Source organism: Carettochelys insculpta, chromosome 3, assembly GCF_033958435.1.
Source record: "Carettochelys insculpta isolate YL-2023 chromosome 3, ASM3395843v1, whole genome shotgun sequence".
Taxonomy (NCBI): Eukaryota; Metazoa; Chordata; order Testudines; family Carettochelyidae; genus Carettochelys; species Carettochelys insculpta.
In genome coordinates this window covers 144,798,115-144,815,023 of record NC_134139.1, presented here as the reverse complement: position 1 = coordinate 144,815,023, position 16,909 = coordinate 144,798,115, and the positions used below count along the sequence as shown (strand labels likewise).

Here is a 16,909-nt window from a genome sequence, read left to right as displayed (position 1 = left end):
GAGATCAGTTCAGGCCCCTCTGCTGCTAGCACCTGGGCATTCCTGAGGGAATGCCAGCTTCCCAGCCAGGCTCCCCACCTGGCAGTTGACCACAGTTCCCTGCTAGGCTGCTGGCACTGGCTGTCAACCCACAGGCTGCTAGCCTAGCCCTGGCCTCCAGACCCTATCTGGGCTTCCAACTGCCAGGCCAGCTTTGCTCCCGGCCCCCACCAGGCTCCCAACTACTGAGCTGGATCCATTCCCAGCCCTGGCCAGGCTCCTGGCCACAGGACCCCAGGCTGTGGACTGGTTCTGTTCCTGGCCCCAGCCAGACTTCCAGCCGGTGCCTACCCCAAGCCTCTGGCCCTGTCTGGTCCAGCAACATCCACAGTCCTGCTGGACCACAGGTGTTGCAGACCAGAGAGTCCGAGACCAGAGAGGTTCAACCTGTAGCCCAATCTCCCTTGAGTAAGAGGTAGAATCATAGAATACTAGAACTGGAAGGGACCTCAAGAGGTCATCAAGTTCAGTCCCCTGCCCTCATGGCAGGGCCAGTACCATCTAGACCATCCCTGATAGAAGTCTCTCTAACATGCTCTTAAATATCTCCAGTGATGGAGATTCCACAGCTCCCTAGGCAATTTATTTCAATGTTTAACTACCCTGATAGTTAGGGAGTTTTTCCCAAAGTCCAACCTAAACCTCACTTGCTGCAGTTTAAGCCCATTGCTTCTTGTCCCATCCTCAGAGGCTAAGAACAATTTTTCTCCCTCCTCTTTGTAACACTCTTTTAAGTAGTTGTAAACCGCTATCATGTCCCCTCTCATTCTTCTCTTTTCTAAATTAAATACGCCCAAATCTTTTAGTCTTCCTTTATAGCTCATGTTCTCTAAATCTTTATTCATTCTTGTTGCTCGTCTGGACCTTCTCCAGTTTATCCACATCCCTCTTGAAATGTGGTGCCCAAAACTGCTAACAGTACTCCAACTGGGGCCTAATCAGTGCAGAACAGAGTGGAAGAATGACTCCTCTGCTGTGTCTACACTTGCATTCATTTTTTGAAAGAGGAATGCAAGTGTAGACACAGCCTTTTTTTCTTGCTCACAACACTCCTGTTAATGCATCCCAGAGTCAAGTTTGGTTGTTTTGTTTTGTTTTTTTTTTTTGCAACAGTGTCAAAATGTTGACTCATTTTTAGTTGGTGGTCCACTATGACTCCAAGATCTTTTTCTGCAGTACTTCTTGCTAGACAGTGGCTTTCTATTCTGTATGTGTGAAATTGATTATTCCTTCCTCAGGGGAGCACTTTGCATTTGTCATTATTAAACTTCATCCTGTTTACTTCACACCATTTCTCCAGTTTGTCCAGATCATTTTGAATTGTGACCTATCCTCCAAAGCAGTTAGCATGCTCAGAAGAGATGATATGGCTGTCTGGGGGCTGGTTATAGCTCCTTGATTCCCAAGCTGCCCTAGTCCTGACATAAGTTAGACCAGTTCTGGGGTTGCTGTAATTTGAATAATGGCTGACTGTGGTTCCTGAAATATCACATTTCATCTGAGGATTGCCACAGGGGTACTTAGGCTCCACTCTTGCATCCTTACACTCCCCCCATATTCTTTGCTTCCCTAGCTCATCACATATTCTGGAAGTGCAGGAGGTTGGCATAGGAGCTTGTTCTGAATTTACACTAGTTGAGAATTCCCTCCATGGGGTGGGGGGGATTGCAGCCAGATTACTTTTCCTCTGCACTATTCAAGCAGGAGGAAAAGGTGGGACAATCACTGAGAATCTGGTTCTGTTTGGCCAAGTAGACTGATGGGTGATTTCATCATCCGGGAAATGGAAATAGAGCTACAAGTCTCAGTCATGTTAACTCTCTTTCCTAAGGGTATGTGTATTATTCCTCAAACACTCGCAGAAGTCAATTACAAACTGGGCAGTAACTCCATGGAGACTTTTCCTGCTTTAGCCCACTTGGAAGAGAGAAAATACACCCTTTTTCTTAGCTTTCCTTTGGCTCAGCTTCTTTCTGTTGTACTTTACCGTGAGCAGCCACGTGACCAGCCAGGACCCATTAAGTCTTTTCAGACTGCAGATCTTTTCCATGAGACAATCCTTTACAAATAAAATGTTTTTAAAATATAGAATTTAAACTTCAGGTACAAGTGTTTCTGCTGATGGAACAGGAACTCACAGCTGATGAAGATATTTCAAGGTAAAATTAAATTAACTTCTCCTCATTAGTTCAATTTTGTGATACCCTGTAGTCTTCTGATGTGTGGTGGGACAGCTGTATTACTATGTAAAATAATTTGTTATAGAAAAATTGTTCACGTTGAAATGAATATTGAATCTTACTGCAGTACTAGGAACATTATATTTGGACATTCTGTCAAAAAAAACAAAATAAAACAAATACCTCTCTATTTACTATTAATAAATAACAATGTCAAATCATGTAATCATTTTTCAGGAGTAATTTTTCTTCTGCAAATAAGCCCATTGTATTCGGTGGGTCTACTTGCATGAGTAAACTTTAAAAGTTTCCATGATGTATGCTTTGGATTATTTTACATGGCAGCTATAATGGTGTTATGAAATATTATATTTTGAACTATTTTAAAAACATGAAAATTATATGCTTCCAGTTTTGTTGCCTATCCCCAGTCCTCCTCCCCATTTTGTATAGGTGTAGCTTTAGTGGCAGATTTTTCAAAGGCACAAAGGGGAGATAGGAACCCAACTCCTGTTTGCTTTTCCTTTGATCCCTGCTAATAAATTGTATAGTTAATTGCTTGACCCCCCACTTTGCTAATCATAAATATACTTAATACCAAATAACCAGTGCCAGTCAGTTTCATTAATATGGCACAAGAGAAAGGTTCTGTACGACCAGTCTCATGCAGTGATGTTATATTCACCTTAGGCAGAATGTGTGCTTCTTATGTTACACATTTTAGCTGATACTACTCATGTGATTTTTCCAAGGGACACATCTCTGTAAACCTCTCTAAAATCCAACTCATCCATTTGTCCCAGTTTCCTAACTTTTATTGCTTTCTTTATCTTTGTTTTGGATACTAGCATTCCAGGTACTAGTCCTTGAAGGTCCTCCTAGCTTGTACTAAGACACAGAGTGAATGTATCTTGATTTTTGATATTTCCTATCTGTGTACAATATTTGTGCTTAATGTTATTAGTTAATGCATAGTAAGATGCAAGGTGCAGATAATAGACATTATTATGATCTATATTTATGTGCTAACTAGTATATGTAAGGCAACATTCCCTTTGTGTCTTTGGAAATCTGGCATGATAACAGACGCCCACTTAATTTGGATGTTTTTCTGACGGGAACTAGATTCAGTGTAGTATATTAAAGCACATAATATAAATTCCAAACATTTCAGAAACTTTACATGGTAAATTAAAGATGCTCTTCTTTCTAAAACAAAAAGCTGAGAAAGACATCCCATAATGATGGAAAGTGATTATGACTGTCCTACTCAGCTACTCATTATACTTTAATTTTAGAACTTCAGGCCCATCTGTTGCTGGCTTAGAGACAACATACACAGGAGGCAACGGTTTCTCCACATCATACAACAGCCAGAGGTGGTTAAACCTTTACTTGTCTGCTTGTAAATTTCTGGACCTGTCCCTGGCGTTACCATCTGAAAATCTTCCTCAGTTTCAGATGTAAGTAAAAAGAAATGTAATAGGCTTCATTTTTGAAAACCTTTGCACTGTCTTGTAAAATTCCAATTTTAAACCATTTATTTCCTTTCTCTTTTCCCATCCCCCTTTATGTCGTTTACCTAGAGAAACAGATTATGTCCTCCTTACATACAGAGTTAGAATATTGTGGTGTGATATTTCTCCTATATTACAGTAGCAAAGTTATGCTGCAGTTAAGGTATGGGTGACTAATCTGTCCTAAATCCTTTTGTTCGATGAACTAAAAATTGCATTTGGGCTGAAATTTGTCATGATCTTGGCTCAAAGCTGATTTTTAAGGGAAATTTGAAGAATGTTCGTCCTGTTTGTTTTTAATTGTTTGCGTAGAAGTCGAAGTTAGACATTGACAGCCTGTGCATCAGCTGATAATTGCTATAGTAGATGGGAGCTTGCTCTGGCCTCTTTGTTCGCTGAACATACCCTGCACAGGAAGATGGAGGGAGTGTAGCTTTACCCCTGTATGTCAGTTGAGAAATCCCCTTCACTGCAGTAATTCTCACCTAGACAAGTAAGGCATGATTGGCACCTTTGGACTGCTCAGGCACTCACATGGGATGGAACTGGGGCTAACAATCTATTTGTTTAGCACATGCATTGTAATGTGAGTGTGGAGGACCACATTTATCCCTGGTCTAATTTCACTTATGTGAATGGAATACATTAGTAACAATTTTAGTTGTAGCATTTCAAATGGATTATGGTGGTAGTACTATTTGTAATATTTACTACAGGACATTTTCTATATATTGGACTAAACTTCTTAGCAGAAAAATTGTGTTTGGAGTAAGGAGCTACGTCTACACTGGAAAGGTACATCAAAGTAGCTAATTTCGAAGTAGAAACATCGAAATGAGCTACTTCGACGCGTACCATCCACACATCCTCCAGGGCTGGTGCTGTTGACATTCATCGTCGACGTAGGAAAGCACTAAATCGAAAGGGGCCCTGCAGGGGAGCATCTACACACAAAAGCAGCCCCGATAGAAATAAGGGGGATAGGAAAGCCTGTGGACGGGGTCACAGGGTGCACTAGCCCTTCCAGGGCAACAGCAAGCCGCTCCCTTAAAGGGTCCCTCCCAGATGCACTCAGCCCCACAGCACGAGGTCCGCAGAGCTGACAACAGGTTGCAGACCCCGTGCACACAGCATGGATCCCCAGCAGCAGCAGCAGCTAGAAGCCCTCAGGGCCGTCCCTGAGGCAGGGGCCACCCTGCTCGGCGCCACACAGGAGGCCATCCAGCACCTCCTGGAAGACGAGCCCTCCTCGGGGGATGAAGGGGCTGCCCCAGACGATCATGGGAACCTCCTGGCCCGGCCCTGCCCCACCGGGCACGCCCCCGGCTATGGAGGGACCCCACCAGCATGGAGTGGTAGGACCGGCTGGAACTCAAGGAGTGGGACAATGACCTCTGGCTCTGGAATTTCCGGATGAGCCAGCAGACATTCCTCGACCTCTGCCAGTGGCTCACACCTTCCCTGTGGCACCAGGACTCCCCTATGCAGTGTGCCCTCACCATTGAGAAATGGGTCGGCATCACTGTCTGGAAGCTGGCCACTCCGGACAGCTACCAATCTGTAGGACAGCAGTTCAGAGTGAGCAAGGCCACCACTGGGCCCGTCATCACGGAGGTAAGGAGGCCCGGGAGGGGACCCCAGGGGGGCAGAGGGAGAGCCTGGGGGAGTTTGGGAGCAGGTTGGGGGGGACAGGCACACCCTGCACACCCCTCATGGGTGCTCATGTCCTCCCCCAGCAGGTGGTCCACGCGCTGAACGCTCTGCTGCTCTACAAGCTTGTGCAGCTTGAGGACCTGGATACAGCCATCACAAGATTTGCCAGCATGGGGTTTCCTAACTGCTTCGGGGCACTGGACGGGACCCACATCCCCATCCGTGCCTCAGAGCACAGCGGAGGATGCTTCCTGAGCAGGAAGGGCTACCACTCGGTGGTCCTCCAGGCCATGGTGAACAGCCAGGGCTGCTTCCAGGACACACATGTTTGCTGGCCTGCCAGCACCCATGATGCCCATATTTTTAGGAACTCGGGCCTGTGCTGCTGGCTGGAGGCAGGGACCTACATACACCCCCCAGAGGGCAATCCCTCTGTGGGACACCACCGTGCCCCTCTGCCTCATGGTGGATGTGGCATGCCCACTCCAGCCCTGGCTTATGCGCCCCTACCTGGGCCTCCTCAGTGCTAGTCAGGAGGGGTTCAACATCCGGCTGAACCATGTGTGCCAGGTGTGGTCAAGCAGACTTTTGGCCACCTCAAAGGCCGACGGCGGTACCTCCTCACCCACCTGGATGTGGAGCTCCCCAGTATCCCCCAGGCTGTGGGCACGTGCTGCACACCCCACAACCTGGTGGAGAGCAAGGGGGAGGCCTTTGTGCAGGGCTGGACCGTGGAGGCTGGCATGGCCTGCCCCCAGCCAGCCACTGCCCTAAGCTGCCAAGCTGACGACAAAGGGATCTGGGTCTGGGAGGCCCTGCGGACCTATCTCAACCAGGCTGTGGGGTGAGTACCAGCGTGGCCATCCCTGGTGGGCCACTCACTACCCCACCACCACCCACAGCACATTACTGCCCCCACACCCACACTGCTGTGCCCTAAGAACACACAATACTTTTTTTTTTTTAAATAAGCCTGAAAATTATTTAAACCAACAAAAACAATGCAATATTTTTAAAGAGGAAAGGGGGAACTATGTATGTTGGCTGGGGGGACAGGTACTAAAGTGCAGGGGTGGGACACAACTATTTACAATGAGGTTGGGGGGAGCTATGTACAAAGGAGAGGGAACCTGAGTGGCCCAGTCCTTGGCCCCCTTACTACTGTCCATCACCCGGTGGGCAGGGGTACAACCCACGCCTGGGCCGGAGATCATGTTGAGGCCGGGTGGGGGCCAGGAAGACTGGCAAATATAGCTGGGCCAGCTTCTGAGCCCCGCAGTCCTCCTCCTCAGCGGGCTCCAGGGTAGGAGGAAGGTGGCTGGGAGGGACGGCAGCGGGCGGCAGCCTCCGGTCGGCTATCTGCTCCAGGGTCCCAGCTATGCAATCAAATGTCCGCATGAGGGACCCTCAACCTCCTGGTGCCAGGCCTGGTGCTGGAAGGTGGTGAGGACCTGGGGGTCAGCAGCTGCCCGCAGCTGACTCCAGCAGTGGTGGGTGCATCCTGGGCCGGTCCCTGTTCCGTCACCTGGCTGCCATGGCGCAACAGCCCCGGCAGGCTGTCTGGCATGGTGGACATGGTGCCAGCACTGTCATGGCCCTCGGATGGTGCAGCTGCGGGAGAAAGCGGGGAAGAGAGAGGACAGCCGTTAGTCTGGGCCCTGACCTGTGGCCCACACTCCCCCTCCCCCTGCTGCTGGGTCCCTGTGCCCTGTCCCCCAGCATGGGTGTGGTGTCCCTGTGGGTGACCCCCTTCTGGGGTTCTGCTCCCCCCTACCCCTGGGGTGGGGCGTGGCGCTGTCTATGGGGGCAGGTGCTGACGGGCTCTGGGGGCTGTGCCGCTGCTGACCCAGGGCTGTGGTCTGGCTGGGTCATGATGGGCCAGGGTCAGCTGGGTGTATGGGGGGCCCTGTTCATGTCCCTTGCCCCCACCCCTTAACCCGGGGGGGGGTGCGCCTGTGGGGTGCATACCTGATGGTCCGCTACCACAGTCGGGGGACACCTGTTGGGCGGATGCCCCACTGGAGCTGCGAGTGGGGAGGTCTATGTGGAGCTCCCCATCACTGGAGCCCTCCTCTTCCTCTGTCCCAGAGGTGGGCTCCTCTGGGGGCCCCTGAGGTGCAGGGCTGGCCTCTGGGCTAGACTCCGGCTCTGAGGCCTGTTGGTGGTCCTCGGTCAAGGTGTCAAGTGTGGCCGGGGTGGGAGGGAGGAGGTGTTTCGTGGGCCCAGGATCTCCCTGAGCTCCCTGTAAAAGGGGCAAGCGGCGGGGCCCCATACCAGCTGGCTGTATCCCGGGCCTGGGTGTAACCCTGCTGCAGCTCCTTGACTTTACTCCTGACATGGTCAGGAGTGTGGACAGGGTGACGCTGGACGAACGTGTCTGCATTCCGCCACTTGCTCCCCATTACCTGTAGCATTTCCTCCTTGCCCCAAAGCCCCAGCAGGTTCCTGATTTCAGAGTCCGTCCAGGAAGCGCCCCGCTGCCTCTTCCCGCCCCCCAGCTGGACAGCTGGGAGCCCTGGGTCCCCCTGGGGGGGTGTGCCCTGGGGGCCTCAGGGGGCTGGCTAGCTGGGTGCCATGGGGGTCTGTGGGGCCTATGGAGGGTGTGCAGGGCAGCCGCATGTCTGTGCTGCTGCCTACACGCTCTCAGCTTCCTCCCACAGGATATCTGGGTATGTGGTGCTTTAAGGGCTGCTGCACTCGGCGACCATAGATTCCTGCAGGGGCTGGACAGCTCGTCTCAATCCCTCAGCTGATTGCCAGCATGGAGGACCCTGCTATTTCGAAGTAGCAGGATGCGGATCATTTACAACATGCCGTACTTCGACATCTTGCCGCCTAACATCGATTTCAACTTCGAAATAGCGCATGGCGCGTGTAGACGTGACGTGTACTATTTCGAAGTTGGGCCGGTTACTTCGAAATAGCCGGCTAGTGTAGACATGGCTAGGGAGAGGGAGACTGTTAGTAGAACTCCTGAAGGGCTGTGCCTTTGCCGAAAAAGAAGCCACATGCAATACATAATTTTTTAAAATAACTGAATTTTTTTCTAAAATAAATGTAAATTAAGGCCCAAAATGATTAATAGAATATAGATGTATCTTTAAAATTACAAATACATTTTAAAGCGAACTAAAAGGCATTGTTTTATCAGCTATAAACAAATGAAAAAGGTTTTTTTCTTTTCCCTGACTTTGACCTTTCAGATTCAAAGATCAGAGTTTTGAGATGTGTGTGTTCCTTTGTTTCAAGTGTCTGAAAAATCCACAGTGCTTATAGGAGAGAGACAAGAGCTCTGAACTCATATTTATGTATAAGTAAAATAAGTAGTGAGCAAGTAGTGCATTTTAAAATGAATTATTTGTTGATAATTTTAAGTATACTTACTTTTGTAAATAATTCTCAAGCATCCAAGTATATGTATGCCTACGTGCTTCACAGAAACTAATGCACACGCTGTATCTGTTCAGAAGACTTTGTCACACTCTTGACATGAATCTTGCATGATTTACTTGCAGAAGCTTGCTTTTTGCAGGCTAATGGTTACCCCTTCATTATGTGTTCATGGGTATAAACTGCCCCCTGCAAGATGCAGATGGGATGGTGGATATTGGCCCTATCTGAGATCTGCCGCGAAAGCTAAAAATGGAAGAGTAGTTACTTTTCACCCACTGACAATCTCAGTGATGGCATATTCAACCCCACAACAGAGTAGGATGTATGACTCTGCATATCCCAACTCTTGCCTTTGGATATTTTGGAGGACAGACTCCTTACCGCTGCATTTGAATGACCCCTGCAGAATTCAGTCAGCTCTAACTGCCTTGTTTGTAGGAAGAATGTGTGGTGTGAAGGAGAAAGTGAGCTGTGCACACTGCAAATCAATTGAGGTCTGGAAGAACTAATAAACTTATGATTATGTCACTAGAATTTTCAATCCATAGGGTCCCAATTAAACTGTTTATATTGTCCTCTCTGTTAGTACAAAACCCTTGTGAAAAGGGCTTTCACTAAAGATTTCAACTGATAATTTCCTTTGTTCGTTACTGTGTGTTCATAGAAACGTATTAATCTTATTGAATTGGACATCAGCATGTCTTGTCTTGTCCTGCCTCTTGTAGCCAGTACTTGATTATTCAGGGAAGGCATATTCTTTTACTTCTACTATGGGGCATGGTGCACCTAAGTTACCAATTATTCAGTGTTGTATGATCAGAGGCTATCGGCTCACAATTTAGCATGTCCTGATTTTACCTTAAAAAAGAGCTTCCAGAGTTGTGTGTCTGATCCCAGGAGAGTACAGCACTAACTTGTAGAAATACAAGACTTCACGAGTTTTGTTGCACATTTCAAAATCAGTAGGTTTTCTTTGGACAGAATAGTGACCTAGGTATCAATTAGCTGCTTCTCTTCTTCTATCTTCTTTTCCTTTGTTATTGTGAATAGGTCCTCCAGTTGTCAGTGAATAGGGAACACATAAAAGGGAAAAGGAAATAGTGATTTATTTTCAGTGTTGCTGTAGTCTGTTTCCCTTTTGTGAAAATGTTTTCTGTGGTAAAATCCACCTATTTTCCCTCTCTTGAAGGAGTCTGATTATTTCTTTATAAGAAACTCTGACAAGGTTTAATAAATCCTTCATTTTGTAATAATATCATAGCTTAAAAGACCCCTGTTCAATATGAGCAAGCTGTGGCTGTTGCCTCTTGACAGGTATCGCTGGGCTTTTATTCCAGAAGTGTCAGATGATTCAGGTTTGGAGGTACGAAGACAAGGCACACATCAAAGGGAATTTAAACCATATGTGGTACGATTAGCAAAACTACTACGGAAAAGAGCAAAGGTATTTACTTTTTCCTTGTTTTGTTTTACTTTGTAAATTTGCATGTACAGTAGCAAGCAGTGTGGTTGGCTTTCTGTATAACAGTAAAGTTACACTGAAGTGTACTAGTGTGCCTATATTTGAATGAAAGTCCCAAATCAAAGTGAGTTTCAAATAATGAAAAAAACAAAATTGGGGGTACTTGAAATACGCTTTGTTCACTACTTGTGACTTTTGTCCATCTTTTGTTATTAATAAAAGATAATGAATACAAAATTAATACAGCACTCTACAAATCCTAAATATATTTTAATATAAAAAGCAACCACTTTCTAATAGCAACAACTGTAGGATTAACTTTTAAAATAGGAAAGTGTTTCTGCTCCTAGAAGAGGCTCACAAATATTTAGAAACCAAACAAAGCAGTTAGTCGACTCTGTTGCATATTTAAAAAAAATTATTAAAAATAATTTACCTTAAAACTAGGCAGAGCCATGAAGAGCGAGGTTTCTAGCTTTGTAAGACAATTTTAAAACCTTGAAGCCAAGAAAAGCCAGTTTTGAGTTGTCAGGCAAATTAAAATATATTTCAGCTGAAGTGGAAGAATTACTGAATCGGATATCTGAACAGAGTAAATATGTAAGCAGTTGGTGCCTGTTCACTTGACCTGAGAGAGGAAGGCATGGACCAACTACAGCTCCTCTGAGAAGAATGGTAGAATATGGGTTTGGGGTACTTTGTGAATAGGGAGCACAGCTGAAAAGTGGAGAAGTTCTTTCAGTTTTGCCATTCTTCCATTATACCACTGGGTGAGGGTGGGCAGCCAACACCAGTGGAACAGAAAAGTTTTGGGAACTTGTCCTTCACCCCCTTCACCAATTGCGCCATTGCCCTTCCACTGGGATTATTTCTGCTAATGCTTATAAAACTCGAACAGCAGAATGTGCTAGAGAACTACCTGTGATGTTGAATTCCTTGCTTGCTGGAAAGTGAGAGATTGACCAGAGGAACAGCTGAGGTGGGGGAAGCTACCAAATTGTTGTTGTTCTTGCAGAAAGCTTGCACTGCTACCATGGTATGGGAAGAACAGTACATACTAGCTTTGAGAATAGTTGCCACTACTGGAGTGGAGATGGAACTGAGAACAGGGGCGAAGACTGCGAGGGGGAAGAGTGCAAGTTTAGACAAAGGATAGAAGAGTTATAAAAGGGACACTTTAAAGTTTTTTGTGGACAATAACTTTGATTTTATTCTTGAAGATCTATCTGACTATCTTTACGGCCCTAGTGATGACATATGCTGGTATGCTGTATTTAATCACCTTACTTCCCACTGAATGGTCCCTTTATGGGACAGAAACCTATCACTGTAGTTATTTGCTGTGTGAAAATATGTGCGACAATTTAGTGTTGTAGATATGTATGTATTGCTAAACAAAAGGCTCAAAACCAACAGGATTTTCAAGCAAAATACGTGCTGCAAGTCAAGATTCTTCAACATTAACCCCGCATAAGCTCCTCTTTCCACAGTACAATACTAATCAGCTTTAGTCTGTACCATTAGATGAACTGTTAGAATACTGCATATTCTGTGCTTGATGTTTGAAGGTACATCGCTTTCCGAAAGTCTCTCCAATAACTCTGATTGTAACGTACAGATGTTGAGAGCCACATTTTGAAAACTTACTAGTTTTTACAGTGTGTTTAGGAAACTTACAAAGTTTCCAGAAACTTCTAGAATCCTCTAGTCAAGGCAGCAGTTGCAAATTGTGAACCACAGACTGAGAGTACAAGGGTAAGAGGAGTGGGAGTGAGATAATAAATACCAGCTTTCAGTCCATTGTTTCTTTGTAGTTGCAGTGGAAGAATAATGATGAATATAGCAATGCGTTTTTCTTGGAGTATATAATTTGTCAACGGGATGTGTAATTTGAGTTTACTTTAGCTTCAGGACACCTTGACTGATAACTATATTCGTACAGTTTGATGTTCCTCAAACACTGTTGGCTGAAGGAGATGCATTCCAAAGCTCAGTCAGCATTGTGACAAGAAGCAGAGAAGCATACTGGAATTTCTTTTTGTCATTAGTCTCCTTCACACATGAACTCCACAGTCTGATCTCTCCAGTTTATGATTGAAGACAGTGGGCTCTTTTGGGACAGGAAATTTCTCCTGGTAACATACCCAAATTGCCAGCTACAGAGCCTTCATGGCTAAGTATTATTATAATTTATGGATCAGAAGTCTGAAAGTTCTCCTCTTTCCTTCCACAGGACAAGCAGGAGGACTTTAAAATGATTTTGGAGGGAGTGGAGATGGCCAAGCATCAGGTGAGGGTGGCCTTTGATGCTTGAGTTGTAAAACAAAAACTTACTTACTTATCACCACCTGATGCTGACAGCCATGTGTGGTATCTGGATTGCAATGAGAAATGCAAAAGGGGATAACTCTCTTCAGAGAACAGAGTTAAAGATTTTTGGGTGAAGAAAAAAAAATAGTCTAAATACCTCTATTATAAGTGTATTTTTAAGCCAGCTTCTCGGTGTGAAAGGGGCTTCAAGAAGTAGATTTATTGCAAAGGAAATAAAATGATCAGAGAATCTAAACAACAAAACTCCTTCTATCACACATCAGAAGCCAAGCACAGATATTTTACCACATAAGTGACGCAGTTTTACATGATCTCAGACGAGAGAACTAAACAACTTCACTGCTGAAGAAAAATCCTTAACATAAGATGATACCCTTCATTTTTAGACAGATCCCCATATTCTTCAGTTTCCAAAAGATGCTTAATGTCATTTAAAGGGTAAAAATATGTCCTTCGTGGAATATACTACTTTGAATAACTGTGGTTAGCCAGGGGCTGAAACGTGAGTAAATTGTAAGTAGGTCTCTTTCCACCCCACCTCTTCATCCTCTTCTGATTTTCATATTCCCGATTTTAGGGGTTTCTCGTATGCTTTCTGCACAGAACCCATTGGCTTCATCCACACTACAGTGATCTGCTAACAGAAGTTACTGTCAGAAGAGATCTTCTGGCAAAACTTCTGTTGACATATCACGTTCACACGCAAAAGCGGATTGAAAGAGCAATCCCCTGTCAACAGAGAGCGGCCAGACTACCTGGCCGCTCTCTTGACAGAATGGCCAACCAGAAGCTCAGCAAACAGGGATACTTGGTGAACTGGAAGCCTTGTCTGTCGACAGAGGCCCCCTCCAGGGTGTTTATATGGCTTTTTTTGCAGACAGAAACTGTCGACAAAGCATTATTCCTCAACATGGAGAGGCAAAACATGATCAGTGGAAGTGCTGACTTTTGTTGACAGACTGTTGATAAAATGCTTTTTGTCTGTAGACGCTCCACAAGTTTTGTCTACAAAACTGTAGTGTAGACATAGCCATTATGTTTTCTTTCATATTCTAAATGTACTACAGCCACAGTGGGAGAAGCACAGATGAGAGACTCTGCAAGATGTGACTCATTGATGTGATGCGTCTCGTCCCCCTCCCCCTCAGGAATAAGCACTAACTACTGCTTCAGCATACCTGGATAGATGTGCTTTGTGGTAGAAGAAACACTGCCACTATACTTTGCTGTTCAGCGCAGAGCAGTATACAGCCACATCCTCTGAAGTATTGACATAATCATGATCTTTTTCTAGGTTAGGTTGTAGTGGTGGTGATAATTTTGATAAAAAAGGGAACTGATGGTTAAAGACTAGTGTATTGCACAGTAGATATTGCAATGATTAATACTACTGAAACTCACAAGAGAGAAAAATAGATACACATACACTTTAAACTTTTGACTTATTACTGCTGCCTTTAGTGGTGGGGTTCCAGAAATTTCTTCTGTCAAACAATGCCCAGAGTGCATATGTGTAACCTGAGCATGTGTACAATGTCTTCTCAGACATACTCTTTTCAGGTAAAGTAAGTTAGCTTCCATGCTCTGTGAGAAATGATGTCTATTCAGACTCTACATGTCAGACATGTTAGCAAACATAGTATTATGGAAATAAATGGCTTTGCACAGTTTATCTCCTGAAATATCAGGACTGTTTTTCTCCAACAGACATTAAACATTTGTATTTTAATGCCTCTGTTCTAGGATTTGCATCTTCAGTAATATTGGCGACAGGCTGGCATAAGAAAATTGATGCCAGGGAATGTCTGTTTTAGTATATGAAACACCAGAATATGACTATTCCAAGCAAACAGGCAGCATTTAACATCTGTTCTGCTGATAGCAATGTACTGAAATGTTTTTATTTCTTGTATTTTCTGCTTGTCCTATGTATTTTGCTTTTGGGTTTTGTTCTGTACTATTTCGTATTTATCTGTGTTTACAGAAAAACCCAGAGGAGGACAGCTCAGGGAAAACACTAAGTTGGGAACCAGGTAATTTGCTGTTAACCATCTATACTGTCCGCAGCATTGAGCAGCTTCTCCCTTTCTTCAATGTACTCAGCCAGGTTTTTAATAGCAAAGTCACAAGCAGATGTGTTGGACACTCAGGGAGCCCTGTTCTTTACCCAAACTCTTTCCCCAATAAGGACCTAAAAATGGAGACCCAAAAAACATTCTCCAGCAAAGCAAGGCAAAAAATTGAAGAGATGGTTGAGAAGGATTTTCTGGAAGGGGTCATAAAAACATGAGCTATAGTTGACATTATTAAGCTTAAATGTAATGTAATTGTTTAAATGAAACGCTGTATCTTTCAGAGTTGTATAGTTTTTTTTCTTACTCTGTATGTAATGAACTCTGCAGGTTATATTTAATTTAAATATTTTGTAAATAAGAGACCAGTTCTGGACGTGGCCTGAATCAAGTTTAAATATTGTTGGCTCATATTGATTATGGTGCCTGATATTTACAGTACCTGTGTTTTGTTGTCAAGTTCTGTCTTAAAAAACCCTACAAAATACAAGCTGCACATTTTTCAGTTTGTTTCCAGTTTATCCTTGTGTTCTCAATTTCTCTAACTCATTGGACGATCCTCAGCAATTGTTGAACTGGCATTGTGCTAGTTCTTTGAGGAGGGGTCCCCCTTTATATTTCACTGTAGCTATGCATGTGCAAAGTGCACCTACCCAAAGAGTTTGTGGCATTAAAACGAAAGGTGCTTGGCTTGTGCTCAAGCAAGTATTATCAAACACATTACTAAAATACTGCAGTTCTACACATTAAGCCCAGACATCTAGGAGTTAACATGCATGCTATTGCTACATTCCACTGATCCACCTTCCACTAAATGCTATTCAGTATTTCCTTGAATCGCGTGAGCAATGTTATAAAAATGAAACTTTTTCCCCTGAGCTCTGCCTTCTCACAAATATATCTCCACTTGTTCTAAAAAGTCTCAGCTAGGGCCAGATTTTCTTCTGAAAGTAAGGAGAAGTGAAATTGACACCTGAGAATGTTGAACAGCAGTTTGTCTTGTACTTGTGGTTTGGAAAGACTAATCTGCAGAGGATAGACAAGTTCTCACCCTTCTGAAGTAGAAATGTGAGCACAGAAGTCTCAATGATGGACAACTGAAACGTGGGATCCAATGCAAGTAATGTCTTAGATTCTAGTTTAATACTGGAAATTGAACTGTTAGCATAGTTGAATGAGTCCATTTTTTTTTTTTTTTTTTTTTTTATACAGATGTTGTGTTTAAGTTTGCAGAAGTAGTTTAGCTAATAAAGCTGTGCACCTGAAAGCGCATTTGAGGACAGATACCATGCCTAGGAACTACTGCTCCCTGATATTTTAGAGGCCAGTTCTAGCCTAACAGCAGAAAAGCACATATAAGCTGCTCTTGTGATAACTGCAGTAGAAGTGACTAAAACAGTAGCTCAGCAATTGTGGAACCAGAGAGCTGTATGATGATATGCTTATACAGTCATACCACAAATACGTCCATTCAGGTTACGAGAATTCAACTTTACAAGGAGTTTCATTTAATACACCTGCTTCGCCTTATGAGGCATTTCTTCGCATTTATGAGAACTGATTTGGATTTTGCGCGCCTCAGCAGGATGCGGCCACCCACCCGGTGCATCTCTCCACAGCGCCCGGCAGCAGTTTACAGGAGCCCCTGGCTGGCCACAGTGGGTGCCCATGTCTGGAGCCGGGAGAGGAGGGGATAGCACCCCTCTGCAGAGCTGCCGCCCCAGGCACGTTGGCCCACCCCCACCTTTACCTTGACACTGCTGTGGCTGGTCTGGGTCTCTGCCTCAGTGCTGCAGCAGCGGTGGGCTCCCTGTGCTCCTGGCCGCGCAGGCCAGGGCTGGGCGGAGGCTGGCCGCTCTGGTAGGCAAGCACCGAGGGGATGGAGTCAGCCACATTGGTCTTGACAAAGAGGCCATGCGGTGGGGGTGGGGTGTGGCACAGCATGGGAAGGTAGACTTGTCCGAAGTCCCAGCAGTAGATCACGCAACCCATCCTGCCCCCACCGCTGCTGCTCACCACCCCCCCGTGCAGCTGTGCCTCGGGTGCCGCTCACTGCCTGTAGCGTTCTGTCCCATTTAGTGCCTGCCACTGCCACTGGCGGGACCTCTCTGCCGTGGAGCCCTGTACGAGTGAGGCATCGCCCCTCACAAGCTGGGGGGTCCGCTGTGCCGGCCTAGCTCCCTGTGCGACCAACCCCCTGACACTGCCCCCTCCCCACTTAACCTAAGCTGCACTCAGGCTAGGCTGCCTCCCTGTGCTCTG

General features: G+C 45.3%; 1 protein-coding gene across 5 annotated transcripts in view; it reads left to right on the top strand.

Annotated features, from left to right (window-relative positions):
• The window catches only part of DOP1A (DOP1 leucine zipper like protein A), a 118,740-nt gene that overhangs the window by 98,579 nt on the left and 3,252 nt on the right, over window positions 1-16,909 (top strand). For 2 of the 5 annotated variants that reach the window (XM_074990958.1, XM_074990956.1), the window contains 5 exons: window positions 2,143-2,198; window positions 3,518-3,682; window positions 10,097-10,226; window positions 12,478-12,534; window positions 14,560-16,790. In XM_074990958.1, coding sequence (XP_074847059.1) covers window positions 2,143-2,198; window positions 3,518-3,682; window positions 10,097-10,226; window positions 12,478-12,534; window positions 14,560-14,865 — 714 coding nt within the window. In that variant the 3' untranslated portion in view covers window positions 14,866-16,790. Of the gene's footprint in view, window positions 1-2,142; window positions 2,199-3,517; window positions 3,683-10,096; window positions 10,227-12,477; window positions 12,535-14,559; window positions 16,791-16,909 lie in introns of those variants that run through there. The other 3 variants (XM_074990959.1, XM_074990960.1, XM_074990957.1) reach the window with 3 other exon arrangements.